This window comes from Vombatus ursinus, unplaced genomic scaffold (genome assembly GCF_900497805.2).
Source record: "Vombatus ursinus unplaced genomic scaffold, bare-nosed wombat genome assembly UNPS02014818.1, whole genome shotgun sequence".
NCBI lineage: Eukaryota > Metazoa > Chordata > Mammalia > Diprotodontia > Vombatidae > Vombatus > Vombatus ursinus.
This window is the reverse complement of record NW_020954596.1, coordinates 12,163,968-12,179,097: the sequence shown is the minus strand read 5'-3', so window position 1 is coordinate 12,179,097 and position 15,130 is coordinate 12,163,968. Positions and strand designations below refer to the sequence as shown.

The 15,130-nt window shown below is 41.9% G+C and overlaps 1 protein-coding gene across 1 annotated transcript in view; it reads left to right on the top strand.

Annotated features, from left to right (window-relative positions):
* Positions 1 to 15,130, top strand: part of CPZ (carboxypeptidase Z) — a 54,364-nt gene that overhangs the window by 22,631 nt on the left and 16,603 nt on the right. Inside the window, exons 6-7 of the mRNA XM_027836389.1 lie at positions 2,598 to 2,759; positions 9,606 to 9,764. Coding sequence (XP_027692190.1) covers positions 2,598 to 2,759; positions 9,606 to 9,764 — 321 coding nt within the window. The remainder of the gene's footprint in view (positions 1 to 2,597; positions 2,760 to 9,605; positions 9,765 to 15,130) is intronic.

Here is a 15,130-nt window from a genome sequence, read left to right as displayed (position 1 = left end):
TTAGAACCATGGCATACTAGAACTGGATGGGGCTTGGCATGTAGATCATAGAATGTCAGAAGTGGAAGGGACCTTAGAATACACAATGCTTTAGAAGTGGAAGATTGTTAGAACATGGCATATAATAACAAGAACTAGCAGATTTATAGCACTTTACGATTTGCATAGATTAGGCAAATATAGACAACTAGATAGTTCAATGGATAGAGTGCTCAGGCAGGAAGACCTGAGTTTGTATTCTGCCTCAGACATTTACTAGTTGTGTGACTTTTGGCAAGTCACAACTTCTTTTTGCCTCAGTTTCCTCAACTTTAAAATGGGGATAATACTAGCACTTACCTCCCAGGGTTGTTGTGAGGATAAGATGAAATAAATTTGTAAAATTCTTAGCACAGTGCCTGGCACATAGTAGATGTTATACAGTTGCTACCCATTATATTATCTCCTTTGATCCTTGAAACAACCCTGTGAAGTAAATGCCATTGTTATCTTCATTTTATGGATGAGGAAACTGAGGCTGAGAGAGTTTAAGTCACTCACCCATAGTCACATAGGCAGCAAATGTCTATGACAGGCTATGTGGGTCTTCCTGATTTCAGGTCCAGCACTCTATCTACGATGCCACTGGGCTGCCTAAAATAGAACATTAATGATAGAAGGAACACAGAACTTTAATGATAGAAGGAACACAGAACTTAGAACACAGAACCTTAGAGTAAAGAGTATAGCATGTAAGAAATGGAAGAAACTTTAAAACATAGAATGGTAAAGATGGAAGGACCTTTAGAACCTGAAACACAAAATGGCGGAGATGAAAGGCATCTTAAAACATTAAACACAGGATGTCGTACCTGGAAAGGACAGAATCATAGTGTCAGAGCTGGAAAAAAACCTGGAAGATTATCGAGTACAACCCCTAGATAAACAGAAATACCCTCTGCAACATCTCTGATAAGTGGATTTTGAATTAATACCCTTTGATTTAATACCCTTCCTGATGATGCAGAACTCTCAACCTAATGAAGTAGTCAGTTCCAGTGTGGGATAACTTACTAGTCAGGTTATATTAAGATGAAATATTCCTTTCCAAAGTGGAAGGGATGTCAGGATACAGAACACAGACTACTAGAAATGGACTACTACTAGAGCATGGAACATAATAACAATAACTAGAATATTTGTAGAACTTACTCCCACTGCTCCCAATGCTGCTCTTTGAGGCTCAGTAGATCATGTTGAATCCCTCTTCACCATGATTGCACTTTGAATATTTGAAGACAATTCTCATTCCCACCCTCTTAAATCTTCTGTTCTCCAGCCTAATATTACTAGCTCCTTCTACTTATCATGGCATGTCATGGTTTCCATCCCTCTTATCATCTTGACCAAGAGTGGGGTACCTGTGGCCTCTAGGCTACATGTAGCCATCTAGGTCCTCAAGTGTGGCCCTTTGACTGAATCTAAACTTAACAGAACAAATCCCCTTAATGAAAGGATATGTTCTGTAAAACTTGGACTCAGTCAAAAGGCCACACTCAAGGCCACATGTGGCCTCGAGGCCGCAGGTTCCCCACCCCTCATTCTTGACTGTCCCACTCTGGACCAACCCTAGCTTGAAGCATCCGTTCTAAAATGAGATGACCAGTACTAAATAGAGTATTTACTTTAGATTTGGTCTGACTAGGGCAAGACGATCAACATCTGAACTTTTTTCCTTTAAAAATTTACTTATTTACCATTCATTCATAATCTGTCCTTCCTACTGTCTTTTCTCCATCCCCTCCTCCATTTAATAACCAATTCTCTCCAGTGAAACCCTTATCATAAACATATCTGTCTGTCTATCTATCTATCTATCTATCTATCTATTATCTATCTATCCATAGGTCTATCTATAGCTCTATCTATACCCCTTCCAGCAAAAGCAATTTTAATTTTGGCCTTGCCTGAAAATGTCTCTCTCTGCATTTTAAGTTCATCATCTCCCTGGCTGGAGTTGAGTGGCACGTTTTATTTTCAGTTTCAAAATCTTTCAGCTGTTTTTTCTCTTTGATGTTTTTGTCATTATATAAATTGATTTCTTGGTTCTGCTCATTTTGGTCTGCATCAGTCCATAGGGGTCTTTTCAGTTTCCACCAAAACTCTCCATTTCATCATTTCTGACAGCACAACAATATGACAGTGTATTCATATACCACAGTTTGTTTAGCAACATCTGGACTTTATGCAACTATTCAAGCAAAAAATGAATGATATAACTGGCATGGTAGAACTGGCTTAGAGATTATCTAATTAAAATCCCTCAATGTATACAAGAAAAATAAGGTCTAAAGAAAAGAAATACCTTGTCTGAGGTCAGACAAGGATTTGGTGATAGGAGCTAGGGCTAGAACCCAGCACTTTGCACAGTGTTCTCTTGGTGCGTAATAGATGCTTAATAAGTGTTGATTGATTAATTGATAGACCCAAGTTTCCTGCCTCTCAGTTCGCTACTCTTACCCCTTCATCACACTGTCTCATCCTCTTCACACTTGCCTTATCTGGGAGTTGGAAAGCAGCTGATGTATTGAACTGACTTAAACACTGACCGATTTTAGGGTGCAGGATATAATGGATGGACAAGCGGCCGGCAAAACGCTCAGCATCTGGACCTCAACCGCAACTTCCCTGACCTGACTTCAGAATATTACCAGCTAGCAAGTACCCGAGGAGTTCGAACTGACCATATTCCCATTCCACAGTACTACTGGTGGGGTAAGGTATGAATTACACATCTTTTACCAACTCCATCTCAATTAGTTGTTTTCTTTTAACCCCAAAGCGAGACATAGGCATATGTACTCAGATGAGTTCAGACAGTCCAAGTCAAGTCAATCCAATCCAGTCCAATCCAATCACAACTACATTTATTAAGTGCCTGTTGTGTGCAGAGCCCTACGCTTAGCTCTGGGAAAGGTGTATAAGATTTTGACCTCCATGGAGATTGAAACCTGGAAGGGGAACAAGATATAAACATATAAAACTATAATACACAATGCTACCTCAGTGCATCTTAGGAGTATAACACAAAAGGCTCGGAGAAGGCCAGGAGGTTGGAAGGTCATTATGGACAGTGTCCCTCAGCTTCAAAGATGCCATTTTCCATTTGATTTCAATCAACAGGCCTTTATCAAATATTAGATACATAGATCTGATCTATCTATACATCGATAGAGAAATAGATATCAAATATCTATTGCATGCTGATCCTGGCCCTGCGCTAGGTACTGTGGGGTTATGTAAGAAATATGTAATATTTTGTACATTTCTTTCAGAGGTTCTGGTCCCAGCATCATTGTCTACGCCTGTACACATCTAACACTGTCTACCACTCACCTGAATGGATTGTCTTCCTCTATTAGAATATAAGCTCCTTGAGGGCAGGAACTGTTCTGCATGCTTGTATTTGTATTTCCAAACTCTTAACATAGTGCTTGGTACAAAGCAATTAATGGTCCTCCCTCCCTCTCTCTCCTCCTCCCTTCTACTCTTCCTTCTTTCCTTCCTTCCTTCCTTCTTTCTTTCCTTCTTCCCTCCCTTCCCTCTCCCTGCCTTCTTCATCCCTTCTTTCTTTCCTTTGTTCATTCATTCCTTCTTTCCTTCCTTAGCACTCTGTTAGCAGAAAAAGTGAAAAAAAAGGTGATTCTTCCTTGCCATCAGAGTACTTATAATTTCAAATCATGTTATTCTTCATGAAACATTGAAGATGAAAGTAGAAGTGAACAAAAGAGGCCCTAGTGTTGATTATAGATCCTGATAGCTATGCGACTTTAGGCAAGGTGTACTATTACTCTCTGAGCTTCACTCCCTTTATCTGTAAAACAGGGATAATAATGGTCATACTTTATCCTGGACCATGGTAGTCAGTGCTTTGTAGCCATAAAGTAATGAGCTGGTGGAAATAGCCCTGGGTCGGAGTCAGAGAAACTGGGTCCCAGTTCCTGGATCTGGTGTGATCTTGAGAGTGACCTTACTTCTGGGGCCCCAGTTTCCTCCTGTAGGAAATGAGAAGCATGGACTAGATGACCTCTAAGTTCCAGATCTAAGTCAGTAATATTATGAAGGGCTCAACTAGTCCATCTTTTTCTCACTCTCAGTGCAAACCCATGTATTCATCTGATGAAATAATGTATGAAAAATGAGGGTCAACCTTAAAGCCGTGTGTGCAGTTCAGCTAATAAACATCAGGGATGACGATGATTGTTCTGTAGAATGTTCTTGGACCAAGCCAGTGGGAACATGAGGGACTTTCCTAGGATCCTAGAACAAATATAAAATTCTGCAACTCAAAATCTTATCAAAGTGAATGCTGAAAACCATCTTTACAAGTAACTGGAAAAAAGTAAAATACTACTAAGTTGGAAAAAATACAAATATACCATTCATTTTCCATCTTGACATCTCTCACCCAACAATCAGTCTGTCCTTCGGCTGGCTCTTGGTAGTCGGGTACTCAGCGCCAAGGCCACATGATCTGGGCCTCCTGAGGCCACCCTCCAGGAAAGGGCTCTGGAGATGGCGTTGGAGGGCTTGGATGGGATCCCCAACTCTCTTCTCCTCTGCAAAAAGAGAGGGTTGAGCTGGTGCCTTTCTCTGGCTTTCTGAGGACTCTTACAGGTCAGGGAAGGTTAGGGCTGAAAGGGATCTTAGAGTATAGGAAATTAAAATACGAAGGAACCTAGACAATCATCTAATCCAACTCTATCATTTTATAAAGGAAGAAACTGACGCTTAAGGAGTAGTTTACCTAAGGTCAGGCAGCTGGTAAATGCAGATTCAGGATCTGAACACAGGCTTTCTGACACAAAGCCCAGGGTGCTTTCCCCTCCATCATGCTTTGATCCCCCCTCTCCCCACCCCAGTGTCATGGGAGTTATTGTCTCAAACAATCACATGCTAAGTTAGTGTTGAAGCCAGGCAGCGCCCCAGAACCTTCGATCTAAAACAAGCATTTATTGACAGCATACCATGTTTGAGGCACTGTGTTAAGTGTTGGGGCTACAAAGAAAGGAAAAAATCAGTCCTTGTTCCCAGGAGCTCATAGCCTAATGGAAGTGACTTTAAAAATCTGTTAGTCAGTCAACAGTCAACGTGAATTTATTAAGGACTTATTATGTGCTAGGCATTGGGCTGAGTGCTGGGGATACCCAGAAAGGGAAAATATAGTCTCTGCCATCAAGCAGCTCATATTCTAGAAACATGTAAGTTATACACAGAGTAGGTAATAGATAATCTGACTCCTAGAAAGGCCTCTTGAAGAAAATGGGGCTTGAGCAGAGGTTTGAAAGGAATCCAGGAGGTGATGTGTGTATAGGTGTGTATATGTGTGCACATGAGTACATGTGTGTGTGGTTATGTGTGTGTGTGTGCATGTTGGGGTGGGATGGGGGTGCAGTGAGCGTTTTAGGCCCAGGGGACATGCAAAGCAAAGACGTGGGAGATAGAGTCAAATCCCCCCATTTTATAGGTGTGTTTCCTGAAAGGTAGAGGCATGAAATGAGAGTGGAAGGGCCTACGGTGAGTTAGCTGATGGCCAAGGCAGGACCAGCATCATAATCCTATAGTTTCTACACCTGGGAGATGGAGGTAGGAATCCAAACATGTCTGGAGACTTCTCAGTGAGTGTCCTTTTCACTTATCCTTCCCCTCGGTCCTCACTGTATGGGCCTAGGAGGTTGAACTAAATCTGTGCCAATCCCAGGATGTCCCTTGGAATTTGTTTTACTGAATAAACCCTAATGTCAGCACATTGTCCTGTAATTCGCCTCTTTCTCCCCAAAGTGGGATGGGTGATCCCCTGGGAGTTGCAGCTCCCGCGCCATCTCTGTTGGTCTTCCCCAGGCCTCTTTGCATCCAGCTTTGAAGGCCTTCATTAAAACCTGCCCTGTTGAGTGTGCTCGGCCAGCAGCATGTCTGAAATGTCCATGCAGAGCAAAGTCAACTAACGTACTCTATGTGAAGTCTTTGTGAGAAACTCAAAACTTTGGGATAGTTTGAGAAAAAAAAAGTGCGATAATTGTGTGTGTATATGTGTGTGTGTGTGTGTGTGTGTGTGTGTGTGTTTCTTTTCTTCCAGAAAAATAGATCCTATAGCTGTAGAGATACTCTCTTAGAGTGGGAAGAAAGATTTGAGGTACGGTAGTCCAATCTCTTTATCTTAACAGATGAGGAAACCAATGCCCAAAGATGGTAAATGACTTACCCAAGGTCACAGTAAGTTAGTTAGTGGATGAACCAGGAGTAGAATCATGAGACCAGAGTTTTTTACAACAGCAGGTAGGGATTGTACCTGGAGTCAGGGAGACACAAATTCAAATCTAGCTTCAGACACAGCCTAGTTGTTTGACCCTGGGCAAGTCAGTTAACTCTACCTCAGTTTCCTCACCTGTAAAATGAGCTGGAGAAGGAAAGGGCAAACCAGTTCAGTATTTTTGCCAAGAAAACCCTAAATGAGATCACAAAAAGTCAGACATGACTAAAATGACTCAACAATTTTATTTCTAATTTTTTATTATTTTTTTAGGCAGTTGGGGTTAAGTGACTTGCCCAGGGTTACACAGCTAGTACATGTCAAGTGTTTGGTCTGAGGCTGGATTTGAACTCAGGTCCTCCTGATTCTAGGGCCAGTGCACTATCTACTGCTTCACCTAGCTTCCCCTTTATTTTTAATTTTTGATGTAGCTTGGTGGCTCAGTGTATGGAGTGCTGGACCTGGAGTCAGGAAGACTTGAATTCAAATCCAGCCTCAGACACTTAATAGCAGTGTGACCCTGGGCAAGGCACTTAAACTTCTTTTTTGCCTCAGTTTTTTCAACTTTAAAAATGGGGATAATAACAGCACCTATCTCTTAGGATTGTTGTGAAGATAAAATGATATAGTATTCGTAAAAAAAAAAAGTGTTTATCACAGTGCCGTGCACATAATAGGTCTTAACAAATACTTATTCCTTTCTCCTTGCAATCTTCCTTTATATTCCTAGTGCTTAGCACAATGCCTGGCACATAATAAGCACTTTAAAAAAACATTCATTTTTTTAAATTTTGAGTTCCAAATTCTCTCTATTCCTCACCCACTGAGAAAACAAGCAATAGGATGCCCATATAAAACACTTAATAAATGCTTGTTGATTGGTTTATTGATAGTTAGACATCCCAGGAAATCCAGAAATCATAAGAAGCAAACATGAAAGAGATCAGGTGGTGGTCTTAAATGCCGTCGCCACATCACAGGTTACAAAGCCTGTTCTGCTTGATCTTAAGAGGCAAAGTGAGGAGTAATGAGGAGGGATTGCTGGGAGGTAGATATCAGCTCAATGGAAGGAAGTATGTTTGCATTACCAAAGCTGGCTGTTACGTTATTGTGGTGCTGTGTCAACAGATAAAAACGATTGTTAGCAACATAGTGTGGGATGCACAGTGACCCAGGGTGGCCAAGGCAACATCTTGGCATGAGCAGATCCAGTTATAATTCATAGATTCCAAAGTGAAAAAGGCTTTAGAGATCAGTCAGCCCAATTCCCTCTTTTTACATACGTGGCAACGGAGGCTTAAAGACGTTAAATGGTTTACCCACTGGCATCCAATGGTAGGTAGCAGAGCTGGGATTTGAGCCCAGGTCTTCTGAATCCAAACCTAGTGCCCAATCCACCATACTATACCGATTCTCTTGTATCTAGAGGGAGGGATGGAGGATTATATGCCAAGAAAACCTAAAGCAAAACAAAAAGCCAAACCCTTAACCCTTTGCAAGGGTATTTTCCCATCTCCCAACAGAGATCTTGTACAATGTCGGACCTGAAGATAATAATCTTTCCTTTATCTACAGAACTCTTCTCACAATTGTTCTGTGAGTCTGGAAATGATAGAATCATGCCCATTTTACAGATGAAGTACCTGAGGCTTAGAAAGGGGGAAGGGAAGACTTGGCCTTATAGCCAACAAGTATTGGAGTTGGCACTTAGTAAAATCCAAGAGTAGATGGCGTCTTCACCGCCCCAAACTGGTGACTTCATCAGAACATGTGACTTCATCAGAACACCAACATAGAGATGTTTCAAACTGACTCGTCGAGCCGTCTGCTTCCCCTAAAAGTCAGTGAGCGAGAAATAGCTTGTTTTGCCCTTCAGTTAGCCCACGTATTGAGACCGAAAGTCCCAGCCTCATTAATATTAACTGCAACCAAATTGGGGCAACAGACCCCATCAGGGTCTTCATGTCTTCGTGCCACATTTCCTTGGAACACAATGGCATTTGCAGAGAGGCCAGCTGGTACCTCTCCAGTTCCTTACCCTGCCCCTCCCAAGTCCCTGTTCGTTTCCCAAGACCTCATTTAGCATTTTGCATCTCTTCTTGTGTAAAGCAACGTAGCTTAATGAAGAGAGAAATGGCTCTGAAACTAGGAAGATCTGGATTTATATTTTGCCTCTGATACATACTGCCAAGTGACCCCGGACAAGTCACTTTATTTTTCAGGGCATTTTGTTGTTCATCAGTCATTTCAATCATGTTCAGCTCTTCATGATCCCAGTTGGGGTTTTCTTGGCAAAAATACCAGAGTGGGTTTGTCATTTCCTTCTTCAGCTCATTTTACAGAAAAGGAAACTGAGGCAAACAGGGTTAAATGACTTGTCCAGGGTCACACAGCTAGTAAGTGACTGAGGCTGCATTTGAAGTCAGACCTTCCTGAGTCCAGGCCTGGTGCTCTACTGCACCACCTAGCTGCCCTTTCAGGGTTATGCTGCATTAATAGAGGAAATTCTTCTCTTTTTCAAAGAAATCACAAGTCTAGTACCTCTCTTTTGAAATGCTCTATTACTGTGCATTAGAGTTATCCCTTTATGTGAGTCCTGCCTGCTATTAGACTGTAAGCAGCTTGATGGCAAGAACTAAATGGCCTAAACTTTGAATCTCTAGTTCCCAGAGTAGTGATCGGTACGTAGTAGGCAGTGACTTAAATTGTTCCTTGCTTACACTCACCTCCATCCCAGGTCGTTATTCTTTGACATCAAAGCCTCTCTTGCTTAATAAATGATTACTGCCTTGGTTTCAGCCTTTCACTTTTACTGAATAGGAAATTCAAGTCTGATGGGGATCATGTGTGGAATGAATGTCAGCAGTCTAATCCAGAAAGTATTTATTAAGTGCCTATTGTGTGCAAAATACTATTCTAGATGCTAGGGATGCAAAGACGAGATAAAATTAAAACATTCTCTAAGCTTTCATTCTCTGGAGGATGAGGTGGGCAGAGAATATAACATGTAAATAGATTAGCATATGCATCATAATTTGAGGAGGTAGAGAACACTAATTAATACTTAGGGGAATCAGGAAAGACATCTTGTAGGTGATGAGCTGAGCCTTGAAAGAAACAAGACAAGGTGATAGGGTAAGAAAAAGGCCAGATGTGGAATAAAAGGGGTTTAAATCTCTTTTATTTTACTGACTAGCTGCGTGACCTCGGGTAAGTCACCCTTCCCTTTCTGGTCTTCCGTTTCCTCATTTCTAAGAGAAACCACTGAGCTCAGCAATCCCTAAGGTCCTTTCCAGTCCTTGTTCTCTTTATTCAGGTGGCTCCAGAGACCAAGGCCATCATGAAGTGGATGAGGACCATCCCGTTTGTGCTGTCGGCCAGTCTCCACGGTGGCGACTTGGTGGTTTCATATCCCTTTGACTTCTCAAACCATCCCTTCGAAGAAAAAATGTTCTCCCCCACACCTGATGAGAAGGTAATACAAACTTTTGCGGTAAGCCAAAGCATTTTCCTCATGGAAACTCCATGGTTTTCTTTTGGGGGGTGACTGTTATACTGCCAGAGGAAGCTACTGAGAGCTTCTTTGAGATTTGGAGTTAAAAGAGCTAGTTTCCAATGTTATCTGTTCCTTACTACTTGTGTGACATTAGGCAGATCACTCAGCCTCTCTTGGTCTTAGTTTGAAAGCTGAACTAGATGACCTCAGAGGTTTCTTTCAGAGTCGTATCTTATGATCTTATGAAAGAAGAGTCAGGTCACCTGGGTTCTGTTCCTGCCTGAACCACTTTCATGGCATGTGACCCTGGGCAAAATACTTAGCTCTTCTGAGGCTCAGTTTCCTCCTTGTTAAATGGGATGGATGGCAACCACCATGAGCTTTGGGAGATAGTGGAGAATGGAAGGGCCTGGAGTGCTGTGGCCCATGGGGTCACAAAGAGTTGGACACCACTGAATGAGTGAAAAATACACCTACCTCACGGGGTTATTTTGAAGATCAAGTGAGATAATGTATGCATAGACCTTTATAGTAATCAGTTAAATTGTTTAATATATTTATTATATTTGCTTCTATAGGGACAGGAAATAGATCTATGATCTCATTGGTAGAGGGAATTCCCGGGTGAGGACACTCTCTACCAGTGCATTTCATAGTTTCAGAGGGTAGCCTAAAATACTGATAGGTACTTAGCTAGGGTCATGCAAGTATATTTTAGAGGCAGGACTTGAACCCAGATCTTCTTGGCTTTAAGGCCAGTTTTCTACAATACTAAGAGATAACTTAACCTTTTGGTTGGTAAAATTAAAAATCTCTCTGTCTTTGTGTGTGTGTGCGTGTGTGTGTGTGTGTGTGTGCTCGCTTGAGCATGCTCACACGTGTGCACGAGCACAATCACAATTTTAAATACTCACAAGATAAGAATACAGCTTCTTTTGGATGGATTGATTTTAATAGGTGCCAGAGAGGACGTATACTACTCAACTTTTATTCTGCTTCTGGTTTCTCTGCTTCCTACTTTACTGAGAAAATAGAAATAATTTGGACTTGGGCTTAGACTTCTCCCCTGCTCATCTCCGTACTTCCGTCATCTTCCATTCCCTACTCCTTGGCTTCAGTCTTTAAGGAGGAGATAGCTTTTCTCCTGGTGAAGTCCAATCCCTCTTCTCATGACCTTGATCTCATACCCTCTCATATCATCCAGGAACTTGGCCCTGTGATCATTCAATTCAATTCAACAAATAATTTTTAACACCGTGCTAGGGGATAGGAAAACAAAAGGGATATTGATAAATACAAAACATTACCTGCTCTCAGGGAGATTTACAGCCTACATTTCATCGTCCCATTGTCATTCTTGCCTTCTGGCTCCTTCTCCGCTGCCTCCAAATATGAATAGGTATCCGCTATCTTTAAAAAAAAAAAAAACTTTACTTGACCCTGGCATCCCCTTAAGCTATTATACTATATTTATTCTCTCAATCTCAGTCCGACCCTCAGAACAAGTAGTATAATACACTTTTGACCTATGTTTCCACACCTCCCACTTGTTCCTTAACTCCTTGGAATCTTGTTTTCACCCCCATCACTTGATTGAAACTGCTGTCTCCAAGATTATAATGACTTCTTAATTACTAAGCCTTTTCTCAGTGCTCATTTTACTTGCCCCCCTCTGCAGCTTTGACACAGTCAACTTTTTAACCACATCTCTTTTCCTGAGTAATCTACTCCCTTGCCTTCCATGGCTCTACCGTCTTCAGATTTTCTTCCTATCTCTCTAACCACCCCTTCTCAGTCCCCTTTGCTGAGGCATCATCCATCTCCCTCCACTAAGTACAGATGTCCCTCAAGGTCTTGGGTTCTCTCCAGTCTCTATACCCTCTCTCTTTCTTGATGATCCTATTAGCTGCCATGGGTTAAATTATCTATTCACAAATGGCTACCAAATCTATATTTGTTCAGTCATTCAGTCATGTCCAACTCTTTGTGACCCCATGGACCATAATACACTAATGCTATCCATGGGGTTTTCTTTGCCAAGAAGAAATGGTTTGCCATTTGCTTCTCTAGTGGATTAAGACAAACAAGTTAAATAACTTGCTCAGGGTTAAATTACTGGCTGAGGCTGGATTTGAACTCAGGATTTCCTGGCTCCAGGCTCAGTACTCTATCCACTGAGCCACCTGGTTGTCTCTCCAAATGTATATAGCTAACCCTAGTCTTTTTGCTGAACTCTAGTCCCATCAAATATTTGCACTTGGATGTCCCATCAGCATCTCAATCTCCTTATGTCCAAATAGGAACTCATTATCTTCCCCGCTAAAACTCACTCCATCTTTCATACTTTTCTATTTTTATTGAGGGCACAATCAACCCTCTAGACACCTCTTTTGCCACCTTGAAACCATCCTTAATTCTTCCCTCCTCCTTACCCCCATATCTAATCAGCTGCTAAATGTTGCCTTTTGTCTCTCATCCATGCCCTTCTCTCCATTTACATGGCCACCACCATACTTCAGGCCCTTGTTACTTCTCAACTGGACTATTACCATAGCCTCCTAATTGACCTTTCTGCTGCCTGTCTCTTTACTGTACAATTCATCCTTCACACAGGTGCTTAAAGATGGGTCTAACTGTGTCACCACCATATTCAATAATCCTTGGTGACTTCCCATTGTGCTGGAATAAAACATCAGCTTCTCAGATTAGCCTTGAAAGTGCATTCCAATCTGGCTTTGGCCTCCTCTTTCAGACTCACATCCCATTACTTCCCTTCATTCACTCTGTTTCCACCAAATAGGCCTCTTTGCCATTTACCAAACTTGACTCCTGTCTCTGTGTCTTTGTACTGGCTATCCCCTCATGCTTATGCTACATCACATTTTCACCTCTAACTCTTGGAATTCTAAGCTTCCTTCAAGTCTCAGCTCATTGACCATCTCTTTCCTGAAGCTTTTCTCCAGCTGATAGTGTTCCTGGGGAACAGGACTGGTAGGAGGGCCCATTTTCTGTCGCTCTTTTCAAACAAACATGAAAATAATCTGCTAACTCTAGGATAAGAAGTTGGAGTTTGCTTCCTGAGAGAATTCTAGTATGAATTATGAAAGGGTTGGTTAGTAAGCATCAAGCAAAGGAAACCATGCCCAAAAGAAGCCAGCACATCCAGGAAGCACATAACATGCCAGGATAACCTCGTTTCCTTTTTTGACAGGGTTACTAAGCTGGGAGATCAGGGGAATGATCCAGTTATAGTTTACCCAGATTTCAGCATTGCAATTGATTAAATATTTCATACTCTTCTCAGGCATAAATTGGAGAGATATGGCCTAGATGATAGTACAATGAGAGAGCATAAGAACTGGTGAATTGTCCTCCTCAGAGCAGTCATTCATTAATGGTTCGGTGTTAAATTGGCAGGATTGTTCCAGGCATCTGTGTTATTTAATTTTTTAAAATTTTTATTTATCTAAGCCATTGGCCTTGGATAAAAGCATAGGTAATGTTTTTCTATCAAATATGCAAATGACACAAAGCTAGAAGCGATGTGAGTCAGGCTCTTAAAAAAACCTTGACAGACAGTCTGGAACATTGGGTTCAGGCTAATGAGATGAAATTCAATAAGGATAAAGGTGGAGCTTTATACTTGGCCTCCAAGAAAATACTTCCCAAGATGGAGGAGGTATGGTTAGACAACAGTTTCTTTGAAAAAGATATGAGGGTTTAGTGCAAAGCAAGCTCCATATGAGTTAATAGTGTGATATGGTGGTAAAACAACAACAAACTAAGGAAATCTTGGGCTGCATTAAGAGAGGCATAGCTAATAGGAATAAGCAGGTGACAGTCCCTCTACATTCTCCCCAAGCAGATCCAGGCTGGAGAATGTTGTTCAGTCCTGGGTGTCACGGTCTAGGAAGGGCATTGATAAGCAGGGATGTGTCCACAGGAGGGTTACAAGCCTGATGAAGGGCTCTGAGCATGTGCCGTACTAGTAACAGTGGAAGGAACCTGAGGCGTTCAGCCTGGGAAGAGGACTGACTCCAAGGAGGTGAGATAGCTATCTCAAAGGATTAGAACTGTTCTGTTTTCAGAGGGCAGAACCAGGAGCAGAGGGTGAAAGTTACCAAGAGGCAAATTTATACTTAATATTTTGGAATTATCCCAAAGTGGAAGGGGGCAGCTAGAAGCGCTAGTGAATAGAGCACCAGGCCTAGGGTCAGGGAGACCTGAATTCAAATCTGGTCTCAAACATTTACTAACTTCATGACCCTGGGCAAGTCACTTAACTCTGCCTCAATTTCCTCATCTGTAAAACAAACTGGAGAAAGAAATGGTAAACCACTCTAGTGTCTTTGCCAAGAAAACCCCAAATGGAGTCACAAAGAGTTGGACACAACAGAGTGACTGAGCAACAACAAAGTGAAAGGAGCTGCCTGGAAAAGAATGTGTTACATCTCCTTGGAGTCGTCAAGCAGAGGCTAGACCAGGGGTGGGGAACTTGTGGCCTCGAGGCCACATGTGGCCCTCTAGATCCTCAAGGGTGGCCCTTTCACTGAACCCAAACTTCACAGAACAAACCCCTTTAATAAAAGGATTTGTTCTTTAAAACTTGGACTCAGTCAAAAGGCTGCACCCGAGGACCTAGAAGGCCACATGTGGCCTCGAGGCCGCAGGTTCCCTACCCCTTGTCTATACAATCTCTGGCTGGACATGTTGTAGGGAGGATGAGCTAGATAAGAGGTTCTTACCCTGAAAAAGACTTCAGAGGATCTCTAAGTTTATATGGGGGGAAAAATTACTCCTTTATCTTCATTACCCTCAAACTGAAATTTAACATTTCCTTCAATTATGAATATAGGCAAAAGACATTTTTCTGAGAAGGAGTCTACAGGCTTTAATACACTGCCAAAGCAGACTATGACAGAAAAAGGTTAAGGACCCTTGGTCTAGATAGATGGCTGCTGAGATCCTGGCCCAATCTGAATCTTATTGTGGGATTCTGACATACAGAGCAGGGCCACTAGAGGGTGGTGTTGCAACAGGAATCACCTGCCTAGCTGTTTCTCTCCTAGTTTCTAGACTAGAGGTTACACTTGGTACCTTCCCCAGCGTAGGTGTCAATTTGCTTTTGAATATCCAGCCTATTTTTCATGCTTGCTCTTGCCCTTATTAATGTTTGGTCACTGCAACCTATGATTCTAGAGCACTCATTATGGAATATACTATCCGCCTCCAGATAGAAAAGGCATGAACTCAGAGTGCAGGCTGAAGCAGATAAGTAGGTAGGTACATAGATAGATAGATAGATGGATAGATGGATAGATGGATAGATGGATAGATGGATAGAT